This window comes from Pipistrellus hanaki (genome assembly GCF_964339955.1).
Source record: "Pipistrellus hanaki genome assembly, chromosome: 9".
Taxonomy (NCBI): Eukaryota; Metazoa; Chordata; class Mammalia; order Chiroptera; family Vespertilionidae; genus Pipistrellus; species Pipistrellus hanaki.
The window spans coordinates 48,425,626-48,448,133 of record NC_140511.1 but is presented as its reverse complement, the minus strand read 5'-3'; the positions used below and the strand labels follow the sequence as shown (position 1 = coordinate 48,448,133).

The window sequence follows — 22,508 nt, the reverse complement described above, 5'->3', positions numbered from 1 at the left end:
CACTATGGCTGGTAACTCCTGGTTTATAAGATAGGCATACCTACCTCCTTTATAGTTGGAAAGGAAAGTAGTTCTCCCAAAAAGTAAACTATTTGCTATCTATTTTAACTTTTAAAAAAATAACTAATAGAAAAGAACTCATGCATAAGCCAAGTTCTTTATTCTAACCATAGCATGTTTCCATGTTGTATAATATTCTTTATAAATTATTTTAATCACTATGTAATATTACATATTGTTGAATGTTTCCATTTCTTTATCTTCTATATATAAAACTACAGTTACATTTTCAAGCATATAGCTTATTATTATTTTTAACTGAGATATGATTCAATAGGGTTTTTTCTCTACAATTTAGATTACTCCTAAAAATGGAATTACTGAGATAAAGAAACTTTTTTTCTTGATACATATTAGAAATGCTATTTTTTTAATTTAGAAGTTTTTGCTTTTTACTTTAAAACTTTAATAGGTCGTTTTAAAAGTATTCTCAAATAACCAATACAAAATATAACATGGGTCCTATAATAAATCCTTGCAGCTTTTTTTTTTTTAATTTTGGTAAATACAGATAACATAACACTTATCCTCTTGTCCATAGTGTCACACACATTCACATGTTGTACAACCAGCATCCAGAAAGCAGTTTTACTCTTAAGAAAGCAGATGACCCAATAGTGTCATTTGGGTAGAATGTGAGTAAAGCGGGAAGGATATGAGAAAATTAATTCATTCTTTAGCAAAAGAAATTAGAATTTTAAAATCTTCAAAATTAGGTGACTAGGTTATCAAAATAAAATATACAATTGTGCATCAGGTAAGCATTCTTTAACTACAATGCAACCTCACATAAGATAAATTCCACGTGGATTAAAGGTTTAAATGATAAATATAGCTTGACACGTGTCATGCGTGAAAAAATATTGTCCCAAAGCTAGAAATCAACAAAGCCTTTCATGTTTTACTGTGTAGAATTTTTTAAATATATTTTACTGATTTTTTACAGAGAGAGATAGAGAGTTAGAAACACAATGAGAGAGAAACATTGATCAGCTGCCTCCTGCACACCTCCTGCTGGGGATGTGCCATCAACCAAGGTACATGCCCTTGACCCGAATCGAACCGGGGAACCTTCAGTCTGCAGATTGATGCTCTATCCACTGAGCCAAACTGGTTTCGGCCTGTGTAGAATTTTTTATTTTGCTTTTAAAGGAGTACCTACATGACTTTAAAAAAGTGCCTAATTTTTATTTCCTTCTCAATGTTTATCTTCACTTTTTTTTCTTTTCATTTTTCCAATGACTATTTTACTAGCTTAATAAGAAACAAATATGCGTATTTCTGCAAACTTAAATATGTAGAGTTCTGGAACCTCAGCAGCATATTGCCTTTTCATCACAGTGCATCTCAGGAGACTTCCTTTGCAGTTTTGTATTAACCATGCTGTCCATATATCACTGGTCCTCTCCAGACTTCCATATTCATGGCTTTATAATGGCTTATCTGTGATGTTACTAGTATAAGCGCCCATCAGGTTCCCACCTACCAGTAGTCTCTTTAGGGTCTCAGAATGACAGCAAGCTAAGTGAAACCAGGAGGCCTCACTGAATGACTTTCCAGCAATCTAGATACCTAGCCACACAGATTGATTTTTCTGACCCATTGCAGCCTCTGCAACTACTTGGCCTCCATAACTGTATATCATTGAAGCACTGCCCTGTTGAAATCATTGTTCTTTTACCATAACACTTCATTTGCCTAATTCTCTGCATCTTTATCCACAGAACTTTAAGTTAGAATTTGCTTTAAATTGTGAGTTTGTTCCCGTTGAATTTCATGACATCCGACAAGTGAAAGCCAGTTTCAAAAAGTTGATGAGGGCCTGTGTCCCAAGCACCATTCCTACTGACTCAGACGTGACCTTCCTGAAAGCTCTGGGAGACTCCGAGTGGTTTCCACAGGTAATGTCTGGCTCCACTTGCCTTTGACCTCAAGGATGTACAGAGTTGATATTTGAGGGAAATATTGTGTTCCCCCACGCCCCACCATCTGTCTTTACTGGGTACCTCCATAAAAGCCTCTCAGTTCAAGAAACCCATATGCTATTGGAGATGAGAGGTAGACTTCTTCATCCCAGGTTCTTATCTCTCTGGAATTGAAAACTTGGTCTCCATAGGGTGCTAAGGAGGAGGTCATTATTTTTAGATGGCAACTTCTTTATATGTAATAAATTTAATCAGCATATGTTTTTAGGCCTCCTGCTCTGTTGTCAACAGACTGGGCCCAGAACTCTAAGAGCCCTTCTCTCTTACTGTCTGACCTTGCATTTGTCTCTGCCTGGCCCAAGTCTCTAGATTTTAGATTAACCTCCCAAAACAGCCACCGCAGGCACTTTGGGTGCCCTCAGGCCTCCCCAAGGTTAAGGAAAAACCACTTATCCTTCCTTCAGCTAAGTCAAGCTTGGGATGTTTTCATTGAACTCTTATTGCAAAATTAGGGAGAAGTAGGTATGCCAGCACACGTAAAGACATTTATGACATGCATGTTTTAGACACTGATGCAGACATTGGGCCAAGAACATATCTGCACTACTCCCTCCGCCTTGTCTTTAGGCCCTTGATGCTGTGGCCATTGCTTCTTCCCCCCGCATGAGTTCCTCTATCACCTGGCCCCTCTGCCTCCAAGTCTCCTGCCTCCCTTGAGGAGGAAAAATAGTTGTTTCCCACAATAAGTTGGACTAAAAGGCAAAAAAAAAAAAAGCCAGAAAATAATGTGAGTACCCAAAGCAGTAACTATTTTAAGGTACTTAAACTATAAAAAAACAGCCACATATAAACCTGTATCAGGGTATGAACCTGGTTACAGCAGGTTAGAGCTTTGTCCCAATACGCCAAGGTTATGGATTCCATTCCCAGTCAGGGCACATAAAAGAAACAACCAATGAATGCATCAATGTTCCTCTCTTTCCCCTCCCCCCCAAGTTAAAAATTTTTAATAAAAACATAATACATAAATCTGTATCAGTGTATGTTACTAGGAATGCTATACCAGATCCTTTGAGAACCCACGAAAGGAGCTGATCAATACTCCCTTCTGTCCCTAAGTTATGAGCCCAGCCCCAAACTGGTCCCACCACCCAGCCTATCTGTGTTTCTGGTACATTCTGTGTTTTGGTCCTTATTCGAAAGTAGATCCATACCAGAAGTTAGTGCCCCCCACACACACACACACAAAAAAAAAAAAAAAACAGTAAAAGTATTGCTCTACTTGAGATATTGGCATGTCAGAAGTTAACTCAGAGCAAGAGCGAAGAGCAAGAGAATTCAGGCCTGGAAATAGCTGTCTACAGGAACAGTGGGTGAGGAGCTTCCCAGCGCTGGAGAGGATGTGTGTCTTATTCCTGTGTTTAAAATAGCTTGCTCAAAAAAAATAAAAATAATAAAAATCTATAATAATAAAATCATAATATGCTAATTAGACCAGACATCCGAATGACCTTCCAGGCGACCTTCTGAACAAAGCCAGGGCTGTGAGGGCCAACCCCCTTGCACAAATTTTGTGCATTGGGCCTTTACTAAATAAATAAAATAGCTAGCTCTATTTAAAATATGGAGTTTTCTACTTCAGTTCAAAGTTGGATTTGTTCTGCAAATTATGTCAAGTGTGATTAAAATATTTTTTAAAACTAGAATGTTGCATGTTTGGCTTTGAAATCTATATGCTGTGCTCAGACTGTGAGTCAGTGGCTTGGCTTTAAAAGCTAAGCATAAGTTTTCTTCCCATACAGACAAATAAGTGTGTCCTTTTTAAAGATTTAATTCATTCATCATAAAATTCATTCTTTAAAGTGTACAATTCAGTGTTTTTTAGAATAATAACTAAGTTGTGCAAACATCCCCACTATCTAATTCCAGAAAAATTAAGAGTAACCAAAATAGAACTTACTACATCTTCATAGAACTTACTATGTCATCCTAGAAAAACAAATGTTAAGTCCAATAACTGTTGGGAGGCTGCTTAGAATCTCTGACTTTTCTATTGTACTTTATGGAATTAAAGATATTCCACTTCAGGGGAAATTACTTAAGATAAATTTATTTCATCATTTATCCCTTGAACACATTGCTTAATCTTTATTTTTACAAATAACTTTAAGTATTTAAAATTCGTGTTTAGGTCAAATACTTTATCCCTAACTTTTTGGTTATCTAAGGCTGATAGCAAGTCTGTCCGTTGTGGGTGCTCAGAAAGCCCTGGCTCTAACCGGGGCTCCTTCCCCATCTCAGCTTCACAGGATAATGCAGCTGGCCGTGGTGGTGTCCGAGGTACTGGAGAATGGTTCCTCTGTGTTGGTCTGTTTGGAAGAAGGCTGGGACGTCACAGCACAAGTAAACTCTTACACATATTCTCATATATTTGGTTGTACATGTATGAATATGTATTTCAGTTCATTTGTTTTTAAATTCTGACTAATTTGTATGGACAGAAAAAGTCCTGTGTGAAACACCCCCCTGGTGTCCATCAGAAAGCTCAGTGCCGTGGGTTCCCAGGCCTCACATAGCCTGCAGTTCTGGCTCGGGCGTCTGGTGCCATACCACAGGTGCACCGGGCAGGCATGTGCGTGGTGCTCTTTGGCCTGTAGAGTGGGACATGGGCCGTCCTTCCCAGATTTTGTCAGTCCTTTCCCTGCTTCCCTTACTTACTGCAGAGTGAAAAGGAAAGGTCTGAATGTGAGCTATAGTAAGACATTAATCTACTCCTGCCAGAAAGTATCTGTAGGTTTGAACTGATCCCCTGGTCTCATTAATTAACCTAGAAGAAAGTCACAGTCGGCAGACTAGCCAGGTAAGGATTAAAGTCCGGATTTTCTGAAAGAAAACGTGTAGCCAAAATGCATTTTTTTTATATATATATATATTTTATTGATTTTATACAGAGAGGAAGGGAGAGAGATAGAGAGTTAGAAACATCGATGAGAGAGACACATCGATCAGCTGCCTCTTGCACACCCCCTACTGGGGATATGCCCGCAACCAAGGTACATGCCCTTGACCGGAATCGAACCCGGGACCCTTCAGTCCCCAAGCCGACGCTCTATCCATTGAGCCAAACCGGTCCCGGCCCAAAATGCATTTGACTTTTCATTTTTACTGGAAAGTTTGTGGGATTAATTTAATTGGCTGTCCTGGAGCAGTTAGTGAACAAGTTTGCTGCCCGGGTAACTTTGTTGGTGAGTTAGCTATCATCAAGAGGAAGTGCTTTGACTCAGCAAGAGGGTTTTTTTCAGACTGAAAATAACAAGTGTCCATCTGCTTGTGTCTTAGGTGACATCCCTGGTGCAGTTACTCAGTGACCCCTTTTATAGGACACTTGAAGGCTTCCGGATGTTGGTTGAAAAAGAGTGGCTCTCTTTTGGTCATAAATTCAATCAGCGGAGCAGCTTGACCCTCAACTGTCAGGGTAGTGGTTTTACTCCAGTCTTCCTGCAGTTCTTAGACTGTGTGCACCAGGTGAGTAGAGCATTCTTCAATTGACTTGATATGAGGAAAGAAAAGAACTAGCATTTGTTGAGCATTGCAGAGCTGTGCCAGATGACTTCATGCCATAAGTGATGGATTCAGCCCTAAGACTTCCTGAGGTCTCAGCAGTGGATTCCTGGGAATGGAGGAGAAACCTACTTGGTTTCTGAAACTAGGACAGCTTACCTGGCTGTTGGCTGGGCCCCCCATGTGAAGTGGCCAGGCTCTAAATTACCATCTCCCAAGAAGATGAGCTAACTTGGGCTTGTTCTCCAAGAAGGTTTAACCTAGAGTAGGTACTGGCAGGGCCTGAAATCCAGCCTGTAGTCTTCTAAATGACTGAAGGAAAATTTTCAAACAGAAAATAAATGATAGGCCCTGCCAGTGTGGCTCAGTGGTTGAGTGTTGGATTCCCTGTTGGGATACATGCCTGGGTTGCAGGCTTGATTCCCCAGTGTGGGACATGAAGGAGGCAGCCAATCAATGATTCCTTGTCATCATTGATGATTCTCTCTCTCTCCCTCTCCCTTCCTCTCTGAAATCAATAAAAATATACTTAAAAAGAAAATAAATTATAAGAGAAGGAATCTTGGAATAGCAGAAAATATGAGTAAATACAGTAGACTTCTCTTTAGTTTTCTAAATTGCTTAATGGTTGATGTGGTTCTCAATATATGTGGAAGAAATAGTTAAAACAATTGTTTTATTTTGTTTTGTTTTAGAAAGACAAAGAGAGAGAGAGAGAGTATAACATTGATGTGAGAAAGAAAAACTGATTGGTTGCCTCCTGCATGCACTCCAATTGGGGATCGAACCCAGAACCTGGGTATGTGCCCAGACCAGGAATCCAAACCTACCACCTTTTGGTGTATAGGATGATATCCAACCAATTGAACCACACTGGCCAGGGCAAGGCCATTATATTTTAAACTAGAGACCCAGTGCACAAAATGCTTTCACTCTGGGGAAGGGGACCCCCCCAGCCTGGTCTGTACCCTCTCACAGTGCAGGAGCCCCACAATCGATCACCCCCAAAGAGGTAGGCCCAGCCCACCCATCCAGGGCTCCTTGATGGATTTCCCCAAAGAGGTCGGCCAGAGCCAGGGGTCTCACCTCCACACCACGCATGTCATATCAAGTCCCCGCCCACCTGTGCACGCCTCCCTGCACACACAGCCTCCTGGTGATGGATTGTGATAGCATGAGAGCATGATGACCATTTGCATATTAGCTCTTTATTATATAGGATGGGAGAACATAAAGGGAAATAAGGTTTCTACACGTCACTGAGAGCAGTAAAATGTCAGTAAAGTGTGGTAAAATATAGAATATAATACAACCACTAAGAAAGCATATAAAGCTGGGTACTGGAAATATTGGTGGAAAAATATGTAAAGTATATGACTGTCTAACTACTAAGCTGTACACCCAAAACACTATAGATAAATCAAAATGGAATTTTAAGAAGTAGTCAGGTGATCCACAGAAGTCAGGAAAAAGAAAACAAAGATTTTAGTATCATGATGTATTACACTATAACCAAGTTAAAAAAAATAATAAAAATACTTTATAAAGTCTAAAAAAATAAAAATTAGAACGTACTGAAAACAAAAATGACAGATTTAAGTTCTAACATAGCAATAATCACATTAACTGGAAATGTCTAAATATATTATGACCTAACTATATGCTACTTATAAGAAACTCACCCCAAATATAAAAGTCTTATTTATACAAGTTTTATTTATAATAGCCAAGAACTGGAGGCAGGAAGGGACAAGGTGTCCTATAATAGGTGAAGGCTAAGCAAACTGTTCCATCCATGCCATGGCATACGCCTCAGCAATAAAGAAGGAATGAACTGTTGATACATGCAGCAACGTGAATGGATCTCAAGAGCATTGTGTTGAGAGAAGGAAAAAAAGCCATCTCAAATGGTCACACACTATGATTCCATTTCTACATAACATTTTCAAAAAGACAAGAACGTCAAGCTAGAGAATAAATGGTTGCCAGGGCTTAGAGAGCGTGAAAGGAAGGGAATGGGTGTGACTAGGAAAGGGTAGCATGCCCATCAGTTGGTGAGCAGATGAACAAATTCAGGTGTATTCATATACAGACATACTACTCAGCAAGCAAAAGGAATCAAATAATAATATACACAAAAACATGGTGAATCTTAAAATCACTTTGGTTGTGAAAGAAGCCAGGCAAAGCTCCCACAGGTCCAAGAAGCTTGGGAGGGAGAGAAGTGGCAGCAGCCAGGCAGCCCAGGTCCGAGAAGCCACTAGGCACCCATGGCCCTCAGGCGCCCAGCACGCGCCACCCCACCCCAACACCAGGAAACCCAAGAGAAAGGCTCGCTCTGCCAAGGAGGAGCCCAAGAGGAAGTCAGCAAGGTTGTCAGCCAAACCTGCTCCTTCAAAAGTGGAAACAAAACCAAAAAAGGCAGCAAAAGAAATGATCTGCAGACAAAAAAGGTGCAAGCAAAAAAGAAAAGGGGAGCAAAGGGAAAGCAGGCCAAAGTGGCTGACCAGGAACCTAACGAAGATTTTCTACCTGCAGAAAAGGGAGAAATTCAAATCCAGGGGAGGCCAGCCTCAGATGAAGCAAGAGAGAAAGCCAAGTCTGAAATATCATAGACCATGTCTTAGCTGTGGTCCCTGTCTCCCTTCTTGTACAATCCGGAGGAATATTTTTATCAGCATGGGCTGCCATGTTTTTGTATATATTATTATTTGATTCCTTTTGCTTGCTGAGTAGTATTTCTGTGTATGAATACACCTGAATTTGCCTTCTGTAAATTTTTAGTAGCTCTAGAAACATTTTTAAGAAGGAGGAAATTTTACAACATCCCATTTTTTTGTGTCAGTGCTTTTTTTAAAGTGAAATCATTTGCTGTTAGTTCATTTTTTGGTACAACCAGAAAAGAGTGGGATATTAATTATGGGAGGCTTTGATTGCCTTGGATGTCAGCTAAACATTTTATAGATGAGAGTAGTTTTTATATCCTATAATACAAAGCATACTAAATGGCAATTTGGAGTCAGTTGTCCATTTGCTGTATCTTGAACATTTTAAATTACTTCTGTCCCCATATTTTTGGTAACATTGTTTCCTAAAGAAAACCACTCCTGATCTGGGCTCGCCCTGTCAGAATTTTGTGCATCTGTAACAAAATTGGTGTGGTAGTCCAGTTTTTCTAGTACCTTTGTTAGTATGTTGTGAAAGATTGAAAATTTGATTATTTAGTAGATGCTAAAATTGCATCACGTTAAGTTCTATAAACTAACTTGAGGTGTATGTTTAATTTCTGGTAACTTTATTTTAAATAAGGACTTAAAATTCAAATATTCTATGTAAACCAGTTAGTTCTGACTTGGAAACCCGTTTGACTTTTAATGAAAGCTCAGTTATTTCTAAGTGAATGCTTCGCAGACTGTAGAAAATAATATTGTTCTGGGTCTAAAGACCCCTTTTGTATGATGTCAGATCTGGCTGTACCACGTTAAAATTTATCTGAACCCTGCTTTGACCTAGAACCCCATACATAATCACCTGAGTGCAGACAAGTCGTGACAGAGCGAGCATGTGACCTTAATTGTAGGATTTCATGGGTGGTTGGCTATGATAGGTATCAGCTTTGGTAAAGCAAATTATTTTGTGCGGAAAGGGGATTGTTTATTCATTGAAAAACTGGAGACTCTAGAAGACTATGGTTAACAAATAGTGCTTCTGACTCCCACTGACTTAATTATAAGGCAGTGTGTCATCATCTCCTTCGCACTGAGCCTGGGCATTAGAAACTGCCGTCTCTGAATGCCTTTCGAGTGAATACTGGCACTGACATGACTCTGCTTTTGCCAGACAATTCAAATTAGTGCTGTTCTCAGTCTCTCAGCAGCACAAAGCAAAGACAGGCCCAACAACATTTTAAAAATAAGTGCAAAATTACGCAGCAGCAGGCGAAACTTCCCCAGGTGGAATATGTTCGCTGCTGTTCACCATTTCTAACATGCCGAAGGCCAAAAGGCAGTCCATGGAAATATGCCCAGACTTGTGCATTAGTGCTAATACTAGTAAGAGTTACAAAGAAAACAGATGAAGCATTGATCTTAAATTAGAACTGCCTCATCATATAAAAAGCCATTGTTTACGCCAGTATATCCAGGTGTCAGATGAATTATAAATGCTAGATCACTATTTCATAATAGCAACATCTGGCAGATTTTTTTGTTACTTCTAAAAGAAATTGGCTTAGCTCAAATGATATCATTACAGGCTGCTTCCTTTTCTTAAAATAGTTGAACCACATTCAAAAGGAAAATACATCCAAAGCACAAAAATGAAATCTTTGCCTAAAATTTCTTTTAAAAATATAACACCACGGGGAAAATGTGTGTAATGTCAATGAAAAGATAAAGCACGAGAGAGTAGCTCCTTTATTTGAGCATTGCAGTAAGTCTTTGAGGATGTCTTAGAACTTTTTTATTATTTCCCACTTTGAGAAAAACAAATAACAGTTATAATTTTGCCTTTGAAGTTTATTCGGGTTGTAAATTGACTCATTGTGGTCTGGCTTTGTAGTGATTCTCCTCACAGTTACTGTATGCCAGTACTATGATCAGTCCCATTTCAAAGGCAAAAGCTATTTTACCTTTGAAGATTTGAGCTTCCCTTGTGAGCATATGCGTGAGGAGCTAAGCTGCCCTTACACGGGTTGGTATCTTTAAAATGAATCCAGTAATATTGGCAAAATAGCTGCAGCTAATGGGTTCATGTCAAACTCAAGAATTTGGTATCTGCATTAAAGCTTTTACTATATGAGCCATAAAGTAAATCTTGAGTTTGTAATCATTCTCACTTACTAATTTTTGATCTTTAACAAATTTTAAACCTCTCTGTGCTTCATTTTTTGTATATGTATAAAGGATTTAAAATCTATGTAAAGTGATTAGCACAGTACAAGGTACACAATGTTTGTTAAACTTAATCTTTGTGAAATAACAAAAACTAATATTAGTTACTCATTTTTCTAGGATGTGTCTCGAATGTTGATACCATTCTCTATAGGATCTTTTGTGGCTTAATATTTGTAGTTCCTGAAATCAAATCCAATTTTAATTTATTATATTTTATTCCCAACGTGTTGATCTTTTCTGGGATTTGAGTCATAGCTTATTTTTATGAGCCTTTAAATTTTACAAAGTACTGAATGGCCCATGGCAAAAAATAAGACTCTATAAATTCATGTTTCTTCAAATTCCATTTCAGATTCTCTTCTCATAAATAAGTGAAATTGGCAGATTTCACTCCATAATGGAAAACAAAACTAAAATGCTTCACATAGCTTAGACTTTTAAATCTGTTTATTTTTTATCTTCATCAAGATGCATACAAAATTCTCAAAAGGTGGACGGGAAGAGATTAACCAAAGAACTTCTGTGCATGTATGCATTATCCACGGATACAGACCGTAGGGCGGTGAAGACCTGGGATAGAGGGGAGTTATTGGGGGAGGGGGGACAGGAGTGGGAGGACATCTATAATACTGTCAACAATGAAGTGGATTTTTGTGTGTTTTTTTTAATAGGGAAAAAAAGATACATACAAAATTACTTTGAATAACAGAATTCAGATGATGCCTAAGATAAGCGTAACTCTATCAACATATTTTGGGAAATGCTTATATAGGATTAATTTATTGGCTGAGATGCTTATCATTTTATATAATATAATAAGGCTAACTTTATTTGAAACAGACTTGCCTGTAGGGCCCAAAAATCTCTGTGCCAACTTGTAAAGATTAATAAAATAGATAAACTTCTAGCCAGACTCATCAAAGAAAGAAGACACAAATTATCAATATTAGAAATGAGAAAAATTACATCACTACAGATTCTATAGGTATTAAAATGACCATAAGGGAATATTATAAAAGTTTGTACCAAAGGAATCAACAATTAGGTGAAGTGAACAAATTCCTTGAAAAACAAACTATCATACTCAAGAAAAAATACATAATTTGAATAGGCATATTAAGGAAATTTAAATTGTAGTTAAAACATTTCCATGCTGACAACTTCAAGCCCAAGTGATTTTACTGGTAAATTCTACCAAGTACTTAAGGAAAAAATAATAGCAATTCTACAAAAAAACTCATCCAGAAAATTGATACCAAGAGAATATATTCAATTCAATCTGTGAGCCCAGCGTTATCTTGGCCTGATGAAGACAGTAAAAGAAAACTATATACCAGTAACCCTGATGATCATAGATTCAAATCTTCTAAACAAAAAGTTAGCAAATCAAAGCCATTTACATCAATATATTTTAAAAATAATATACCATGGTTAAGCAAGATTTGTCCCAGGAATGCATGATTGGTTTCACATTTGAAATCAATCAGTGTAATTCACCGTATTAAGAAATTAAAAAATAAAAACCAAATGGTCATCTCAATAAATGCAACAAAAGGATTTGACAAAATATATTTATTCCCTGTAAAAATTCTCAGAATACCAAAAATAGAAGGGAACTTGCTCAAACTATAGATTATATTTATTTTAAAACCCTACAGCTAGCATCATACTTAATAGATGAAATACTGTACCCCTACAATTAGGAGCAAGACATGGATGTCTGCTTCACCACTTCCTAATGTTGTACTAACAGTCCTCACAATGCAATAAGGCAAGAAAATAATAACAATAGAGACATCCACATTAGAAAGGAAGAAGTACAACTATCTTATTCAGAAGCAACATAATTTTTATGGACTCTATGAAAAATTAACAATTGGAATATTGAGATTTAAAAATCATTACCATTTACAGTAGTACTATAAAAACATAAAAGAAATCTAACAATATTTGTTAAAGATCTGGACACTGAAAACTAGAAAACATTACTGAAAGTAAAGACTTAAATGAATCAGGAGATACCTCTTGTTCATGGGTCAAAAGACTTAATATTGTTAAAATGCCACTCTCCCCAAATAAGACTCATTGAAGTCACAATCAAAAGCCCAGGGTGCTATTTTGTAGAAACTAACAAGCTAACTCTAAAATCCATATGGCAGTGCAAAGGATCTAGGATATTCAAAACAACTTTGAAAAAAGAAAAAACAATGAAGGAATAGCATTATTTGACTTCAAGACTTACTCTAAAGCTATAGTAATCAAGACTAATAATTGATGTAAAGTTAGACAAATCAATGAAATAGAATAAAGTCTATAGTACCACACATATGTGACATATGGAAATTTGTTTTTTTTATGAAAATGCAAAGCAATCAGTAGAGAAAGGATAGACTTTTCAACAAATGATGCTAATTTGACATATGTCCGATATACCAAAAAAAATTTAATTCATTCTTAGCACCAATATAAAAATTAACTCAAAAGGGATCATAAACCTAAGTATAAGACCTAATACTATAAAACTTTTAAAGGAAAGCATAGGAAGAAATCTTTGTGACCTTGGGTTAGGCAAGGATATCTTAGATTCAACACCAAAAGCATGACTCATAAAAGAACAGATTGATAAATTAGACTTTTTCAAAATTAAAAATTTTTTAAAATCACTTAAGAAAGTGGAAAGAAAAATCACAGAGTGGAAGAAAATATTTGTAAATGATACATGCAAAACTTAATAATAAGAAAACTAACAACTTACTTTTTTTATGGGCAAAACATTTGTATTTCACCAAAGATATACAGCTGGCAAATAAGCAAATGAAATGATACTTGACATTATACGTCATTATGAAATGCAAATTAAAATCACAATGAGATTCCACTACATACCTATTTCAACGGCTGACATTTTTAGACTGACTACCTCCAATGTGGACAAGGATGTGGAGGAACTGGGACTCCCAACACTGCTGATGGGAATATACAGTTGTAAAACCATTTGGGAAAACCGATTGGTCATTTCTTACAAAGCTAAACATACCTGTTCCCATATGACTCTGCATTTCATTACTAGATGGTTATGCAAGATAAATGAAAGCTTATGTCTTACAAAGACTTGTGCATAACTGTTCATAACAGCTATATATGTAACTAGAGGCCCAGTGTATAAAATTCATGTGTGGGTAGGGTCGGCTGCTGGCCAGGGCCTCCCTTCCCCCGATGCCTGCCGCTGCCACCCCCTGGTAGTCAGCACACATCTAAATCCAGGTCGGTTAAACTCCCACCCATAGGGACAATTTGCATATTAGCCTTTTATTATACAGGATAACCAAAAATCTAGAAGCAACTCAATGTCTGTACACAGGAGGACTAAACAAATTGTAGTAATATCCATACAATGGAATACTACTTAACTATAAAAAGAAATTAATTACTGATAACATGCATATATCTCAAATAATTGCACTTAGTGGAAAAAGGCAGACAAAAGAAGAACATACTTATGATTTCATTCATATAAAGTAAAAGCAAATCAGTGGTTGCTTAGGGAGAAATGTGCAGGAGGAGGCAGAAAGGTTCATCATCTTGATTGTGGTGATGGTTTCAAAGGTGTATAGATATGTCAGAACTTAAAAATTGTACACTTTAAATATGTGCAATTTGTTGTATGTTGCTTATAGCTCATGGGGCGCATGAGGACTGCCTGTGGGAGACCCTGTTGTGTGTCCTGTAGAAGAGTCCAGTGTCCCATTTAAAGGAGGAAAAGAAAGCAATGAGGCCCTGGGATGTATGACTAATGGAGGAAGTGTCATTTTTCTTTCTGTCTGGAAATCTAATCACTGTATTTTGTCTTATGAATGCATTACGTCTTTATTATTGTGGTAGAAAGACATTTCAGAAAATTCCTTGTTTTTTAATGTCAGATTTCAAATGTGGTATTTAAGTATTATAGTATCGGAGAGTTCAGGTCAATCCAATTTTTCATTGAGAAATTCTTGCATGCTTGTTGTTTAAACTGTTACTAAAGAGTAAAAAAAAAAAACAAGCAAACAAAAAACAACAAATTGCTCAGCATCTTTGCTTCCTCTTCCAATAGACCTGATAATTGACCCCAGATTGGGGGCAGACTGTTATTTCTGATCCAAGCATTAGCACCTACAGGTGTCGGTGTGGCACACAGCTACGGACACACACACACACACACACACACACACACACACACACATGAGTGCTCCCAAGTTCAGGGTCTGTGGTGAGGCCAGTCACTCAGTACAATGTTTTGCTTCGAGTCCCAACATGTGACATGCCTGTAAGTTCAACTTAAGGTCATATTCACTATCATTTCCATGCTACTTTACATCAGAAGTGGGTCTTCAAAATTATATTCCTCAGGGTATTAAATATCAGAATAATCCAGGAAAAATACGATGTGTATGAGGCGAGTGGTTTCTGTGGTGAATGGTCATGAGGGAAATGTGTTGTTTTTCTGGGGCTTTATTTAATAAAAGTGTTTTAAGAGTTTTTAGGGCCTGTTGTGGTTGGGGTCCGTGGAAATACTCTAGCTCTGACTCTTCTTCCCTGAACACAGTGAGCCCGGGGCCTGGCCTGTGACTCCTGAGGCTTAATTCAAGGGCTGTTGGGACACAGTTGTTCTTGGAGCTCATGCTGCCTAAGCACGTTGCAGGTTTCTCTTCCCTGAGACTCTCAGATGGTAGGGAACCAAGTTCCATCCTCCTAGGCCTGTCTCCTTCTGTCTGCACTCCCTCTCCATCATGCACACGCTGGTCCCTTGGAGTGGTGCTGTTGATTCTGAACCAGAGCCAGGAGCCAGGAGCTGTAGCACTAAATCGCCAGGTCAGGAAGGGAACTGTAGATCTGCACGATGCTTCAGAAAGGAGCCGGGAACCCACCCCTAGTGGAACGCCACACCCAGGGTCCGCGTCTTCTGGTGTGCGTTTGCATCCAGAGGGACAGTGTCTGAAAAAGGATGGTTGCACTAGAGGATATGGTTAATATTTGAGCCAAAGACATAGTAGGCTAACAAAGCAAGGAAAGAAAGCTGTTTTTTAAAATTGTATTTTTCATTTTAGAAATAGAAGGAAGTATTACTAATTATAATAACCACTTTATATGAACTTATGTTTATGCTGCAAAATAATATTGATCATTAGTATGTATTAGATTAACTTACATTTTATTTAATTATAAGTATTAACTCTTCAAGAATGCTTAAGCTTTATAATTTGTTGCTCATATAACATACCCTAGTAATCACAGGAAACTCCTGTGTATTCCTTTCTTTTTCACTGACGAGGAAATTCATACATAATACATAAGCTTACAGTCCTAAAAAACCTGGCACATGGCGCACTCCCTAGCCCTTCAGAGCCTTGTCACAGCTGCCCGGGGCTCTCCTGTCCATGGAGCCTGATGCAACAGGAGGGGCAGTGGCTCAGGGCAGGAGCGCAGCTCCACTGCATGGGAGTACAACTCTCTTAAGTCTTCCTAAAATTATTTTGTACTGCTTTGAGCTAAAATTGTAGTTCAATTTAAAAGCCAGTAAGAACATGCTGGAGAAAGGAAAAACTTTTCATCATCATAGAAAACTAGGTTTCTACCCAGTTGATAAATCAGGATATCGGATTATGACTTTAAATTCCCATTGATCTACTGGGCAATTGGCATATTATCCACATGCCTGCTCACTTTGGCTGACAAGTATGGGTTCACGTTGCCAAGTTAAACATGGAGAGAAAAGCTGGCTCTTGGACAGCCTGCCAGCAGTGTTCATTTAAAACAGCTTTCAAGCAAGGACAACTATGATTGGAACTTATCTCAAGCAAACAAAATTCTCTAACTAGTCCCGAGAGATTGTTTGAAGAATGCAGAGGTGAGCTTGCTGGGTGGGTCGGAGAGTGTCACGATGTCATCAGCCTACCCTCTGCCAACAGAAGATGGTTCCACAGAGTCTGCACGAAGCCTCCTGAAGTATGCTGGATCCAGGGACTGGTCCCAGGGGAGCCTCGCTCCCTCCCTCCCATGGCATTCCCTTATCTTTATGGCTGTGTCCAGTGATCTCGCTGCCTATCTACTGATGAAAATGTAGGGTTAAAGGCAGGAACTCCTCCGCCTTCCCTTGGCACTTGAATATATCTATTTTATCTACTCCTCTGTCCCTTCTCACTTCCAAGACTGTTCCCTATTTCTGGGCCCTTTGCCTTGTTCATTCTTGTTTTCCCAGGGCCTTGTTCTCTCAGTTATCAGTTCTTTCTGTAGGATTTGTTCTCTCCGGATGGCTCCGTCTACATTGCCTTCAGGCAGGCACACATTTCTTTTGTCCAGAAAACCGCTCTTTATCTCCCTAAATGACCTTCACTCCTCATTCCTTTAACCACCAAACTATGTAAGTACAACTTTTTTTGTTACATTATATACTAACTCACCACACGTGCCTGAAAAACAAGAATCATAATTCATGTTCATTTCTACCTGTCAAGTGCCTTGCACAGTGTAAAGCAGTGAATGGGGCACAGATTTGGAGCCAAAAAAGCCAGAGTTGACATTTGGGCTCACTGGTTCCTGCTGAATGATGTTGGATAAACTGCTTAATCTTGCTCATCCTCAGCCTATATTTAGAGGAACTGAATAGACATTTTTCCAAAGAAGACATACAAATGGCCGCTAGATATATGAAAAAGTTCTCAGCGTCACTAATCAGAAGGAAAATGCAAATCAAAACCACAATGAAATATCACGCCATACCTGTTAAGATGGCTATTATCTAAGTGACAAGAGGTAAAAATTGTTGAGGATGCAGAGAAAAGGGAACCCGTGTTTGCTGTTAGTGGGAATGTAAATTGGTACAGCCACTATGGAAACAGTATAGAGGTTTCTCAAACAGACTGAAAATAAAACTCCCATATGACACAGAGTCCCACTTCTGGATATATACTTGAGGGAATGCCATCACAATCTCAAAGAGAGATTGGCACTCCCCTGTTCACTGCGATATTTTTCACAGTAGCCAAAACATGGAGACAACCTGTGCCCACCTGCAGGTGAATGGATAAAGAAATATTATTCAGCCATGAGGAAATCAGGAAATTTTTCCATTTGCAACAACTTGAGTGCATTATGCTAAATGAAATAAATCATAGAAAGATGAATACTACAATATATTCATTCACTTGGATGTGGAATCTGAAAAGGCCAAACTCATAGAAACGGGGCAGAATGGTAGTTGCCAGCGTCTGGGGGGTGAGGGTCATAAGGAGATGTGGGTCAAGGGGTAAACACTTCCGATGATAAGAAGTTCTGAGAACCCAATGCACAGCATGGTGACTGACTATACTAATAAAAGGGTAATATACTAATTGGTGGACGTACATCTGGACAAAGCCACAGCGCTGCGAGGCCGGGGCCTCTGGCCTCGCAGCCGCCACAGCCGGTAGTGGCAGCAACAGCGGGATGATGGGGGTGGCGCCTTCCCCTGATCAACTGTGAACATAGTTCTATATAATAAAAGCCTAGCCAAAACTGGTTTGGCTCAGTGGATAGAGTAGGGGTGTCGAACTCAATCAGAGAAGGGGCCAAAATCTAAAATCCAGCCTAAATCGCGGGCCGAATGGTTTACTGAACAGTCATAAACTGACAATGTCATAAACTGACAGCGGAGTGCAGTGATGACAGCGCGGTGCGGGCCACATTGCAAGGCCTGGCGGGCTGGATTTGGCCCGCGGGCCTTGTGTTTGACACATGTGGGATAGAGTATCAACCTGCGGACTGAAAGGTCCCAGGTTTGATTCCGGTCAAGGGCATGTACCTTGGTTGCGGGCACATCCCCAGTAGGGGTCTGCAAGAGGCAGCTGATCAATGTCTCTCATCGATGTTTCTAACTCTCTATCCCTCTCTCTTCCTTTCTGTAAAAAAAAAATCAATAAAATATATTTAAGAAACTGGGTCTCAGAACTGCTAGACACTGAAATTGGGACTCAAACGTTTTTTGTTATTATATGTTTATTTCTAGTCTGCAGTTGCAAGATTTTTCAAAGAAAAGAATTGGGGGGAAAAATAGTTATAGAGATAAAGAACCATTGAACAGACTGTCAAACTATAGCGGGAAGGCAAGGAAGGTTGGGGATAGGGGGGCTGTAAGAGATGAACCGAAGGACTTGTATGCATGCATATAAACATAACCAATGGATATAAGACATGGGCGGGGGGCGGGGGTAAAGGCATATGGGGATAGAGGGGTAGGGGAGGCTTAGGGGGAGGTCAAGGTGGAAAGAAAGGAGACATAGGTACTACCATTTGTAATCCTTCAAACAATAAAAAAAAAAATTAAGCCTAATATGCTAAGTGTCTGGTCATCTGGTCGGTTCAACCAAACTAATAATATGCTAAGGCCACTCTACCGCTCGCTATGATGTGCACTGACCACCAGGGGCAGACGCTCTGACTGGTAGGTTAGCTTGCTCCTGGGGTCTGGCTGATCAGGATTGAGCGAGACAGGCCAGACATGACCTGGAGCCCTCTCACGGTCCCTCCCTAGCCCCAATCATGCACTGATGGGGTAACCTCGGCCTGGCCTGTGCCCTCTCACAATCAGGGAACCCTCGGAGGATGTCGGAGAGCCAGTTTCAGCCCGATCCCTCAGGCCTGGCCAAAGCCCACTGGTGCATGAATTCGTACACCAGTAGGTAATAATACAATACTTGAAAGTTGCTAACTATAACCCTACTGTGGTAATCATTTTACAAGAGATATGCATATCAAATTATCACAAGTATACCTTAAACTTACACAGTGTTGTATGTCTCTGTAAAGTCAGAAAAACAATGTTAATCCTGCAGTGTTGTTATGCAGATTAAGTGAGATTATGTTAGCAGTGTGGAGAGTAAATGAGATTGTTATAACAAACTCTCGCAAGGCGTCTGGCACGTGCAAGGTGCAGAAAGGCTGGTTCCCTCCCACCCTTACTCATGGCGGGGATGCAGTTAAGTGGCCACACGGTGTCCTGCACACCTCGGTCAGCGCTCAGAGGCACTGCCTCCACATTTTGTCTGGTTTGATTCTTACTCTTTTCTTTGCCTTGTGTGTTTCAGGTTCACAACCAGTATCCAACCGAGTTTGAATTCAACCTCTATTACTTAAAGTTCTTGGCTTTCCACTACGTATCTAATCGCTTTAAAACATTTCTCCTGGATTCAGACTATGAAAGATTAGAGCACGGTATGTGTTTGCATGCTCTTGTTTTATCTTTTTTGTTACTTTCGTGTGTTTTTTATTAAAACCTCTACTAACATAACTGCCTCAGGTATGGCAAGGCCATTGTAGGCTTTCGGCCTGAACAAGGGAAGCAGAGTGGATGTGAACACAGGCCCAGATTCTGAGATGATGTGTGTGTTAGCCCTCAGGCCCTGCAAGTGGTCATCCCTGAGGCACCTCTGAAAAGTGAAATCTGCTTACTACTTTAGTATCTCAAAGTGACATCCCTGTTTGAGAAGAAGCATTTGACTGTTTTTCCACCCTGGCACACTCCCGCAGAAAAGGCACTGCCCTTGGAGGCATTTGAGTATTTGAGTAGCAATAAATGCCATGTGCTCAGCCTAGCTGGTCTGGCTCAGTGGATAGAGTGTCAGCCTGTGGACTGAAGGATCCTGGGTTCAATTCTGGTTAAGGGCACATGCTTGGGTTACAGGGTGGATTCCCAATGGGGGCAGGAGGCAGCCAGTCAATGATTCTCTCTCATTGATGTTTCTCTATCTCTCTCTCCCTCTCCCTTCCTCTCTGAAATCAATTTAAAAAAAAAAACAAACTTTTTTTTTTAATGCCATGGGCTCTGGCAGAAACAGACCTAGGTTACACGCCAGCACCAAGTTCTTTAAGTACTTCTCTGAGTTTCTTCCATTTCCTCATCAAAATGGCCCTTTGAGCCATGATTAGCACAGTAGGAAATATTTGTAAATTTCTTTGCACCATTGATAGCACATAGTAAGCACTCAATAAATTTTAGGTATACCATCATTATTTGTTATTATAATTTTTCACAGCAGTAATAGTTGTAAAGAGTGAATGCTGAAACTCATCGGCCCTTGTGCAAACATTTTCCAGGAGGGTTTTACATTCTTTTATTGTTGTAGGGAGAGGGAAGGGGAGGATACACATGGCTGAGAAGACAGGCACATTTTTTAAAAATCAGCAATTTTCAGAATACGTATTATATGTACCTGTATATTCATAACAAGGACTCTTTTAGTGGCTGACATATTTACTGATGATCTCAATTTAAAATATGAAATCAGGAAATATTGCTTTCCAATGCATGCTATTAAAATCGCTAATAACCCTGGCCGATGTGGCTCAGTTGGTTAGAGCCTCATCCCATCCAACAGTCAGGGCACATACCCAGGTTGGGGTGCATATGGGTGACAACTGATTGATGTTTCTCTTTCACATTGCTGTTTCTCTCTCTCCTCCTCCCTTCTTCTCTGTCTAAATTTAATAAAAAGATATCCTTGAGAAAGGATTAGAAAAATTGTCTAGTAAGATATTTCTTACTTTTGGTAAGGGAGACAACACCGGTGAGACCATTCCCACCCTGTTAGTACTTCCAGACCTTTGTTGACTCATAGAATTGCCATCCCACACATCTTAATCAGAAACCTTAATTTTTTATGCACCCATGTGTTGAAAAGGCATTAAATAGAGCTGGTTACATTGGATGCTGGAATTACTTGGAGAACTTTTAAAATATCTAATCTCTGGGGCCATCCTTAGATATTAAAGCCCTTAGTATTATTAACATCTGGCCAACATTGAGAACTCCTGTACTGGGCTCTGTGCTTCAAAGATAGAGAAGAAAACATTAATTAGTCTTGGGGGGGCCTCAGGATTTTGCGCAGCCTTGGTCTTAAGACATTCCTTTTTGATAAACTGGTAAAATGTTTATTGATTTTTGACTGAGTCATTTCATTCAAAGCAAGACAGCATTACGAAGAGAGGCACTCATCCTGGCCTTTAAAAAAAAATACCTCCTGCCTCATCCCAACACATAGTCCTCTCAATTAAAAACAAAGTGGGGCCCGGCTTGTGCGGCCCAGTGGTTGAGTATCAACCTGTGAACCAGAAGGTCACGGTTCGATTCTCAGGGCACATGCCTGGGTTTTGGGCTTGATCCCCAGTAGAGGGCATACCAGGCAGCCAATCAGTGATTCTTTTTCATCACTGATATTTCTGTCTCTCCTTCCTTCCTCTCTGAAATCAATAAAAATATATTTTTTAAAAATAGAAAATAAAAATAAAACAAAGTAGACTCATATAAGAAAAAGACTGACTTTTAAAAGGTACAAAAATAGCCGAAACTGATTTGGCTCAGTGGATAGAGCATCAGCCTGTGGACTGAAGGGTCCCAGATTTGATTCTGGTCAAGGGCATGTACTGTGTGGGCACATCCCCAGTGGTGGGTGTGCAGGAGGCATGTGATCCATGTTTCTAATTTTCTATTTCTCTCCCTTCCTCTCTGTAAAAAAATCAATAAAATATATTTAAAAAATAAAAAAATTTTAAAAAGTACAAAAATAATGTCAGAAAATCCCTGAAAGGTCCCCCCTACATTCAGCTTTTATTTTTAAGTCACCCAGAGTCCAGACCACACCCTTCTGTCATCCAAGTCTCCATGACCATGATTTGCGGTGTATATAAACTACTAAACAAGAAAACACTTGAAACGGCTTCATAATAAACATCCAATGGCTTGAAAAAGAAACATAAAATTATGTTTTTAACTGAGTTTCATCAAATCAACTCTAAGTCCTTCCATTTTCTCTGGAAGAATGTGTAGAATGTTTCCTGGCTAGCCTCCGAGGTCTCGGTGTAGATGTAGAATGTAGAAGATTGGAAGAGAGTGGTGATGTCCGGGAAATGCTGGAAACCTTGTCAGCTGCTTCCCTTCCATTTGGATCTGTGTCCATGTGACTGTGAAGTTCATTCCTATCTTTAGCTTTGCAGTTATTTCCTAAGGTTTCTGCATGTACATTGCTGTTTGTGGAGCCATAAGAAATGTTCCAGT

At 39.3% G+C, this 22,508-nt stretch overlaps 1 protein-coding gene across 2 annotated transcripts in view; it reads left to right on the top strand.

The window, feature by feature from the left end:
* The window catches only part of SBF2 (SET binding factor 2), a 305,413-nt gene that overhangs the window by 271,390 nt on the left and 11,515 nt on the right, over nucleotides 1-22,508 (top strand). For both annotated transcript variants that reach the window (XM_084893456.1, XM_084893455.1), the window contains 4 exons: nucleotides 1,785-1,961; nucleotides 4,287-4,388; nucleotides 5,325-5,510; nucleotides 19,543-19,669. In XM_084893456.1, the coding sequence (XP_084749582.1) occupies nucleotides 1,785-1,961; nucleotides 4,287-4,388; nucleotides 5,325-5,510; nucleotides 19,543-19,669 (592 nt within the window). The remainder of the gene's footprint in view (nucleotides 1-1,784; nucleotides 1,962-4,286; nucleotides 4,389-5,324; nucleotides 5,511-19,542; nucleotides 19,670-22,508) is intronic.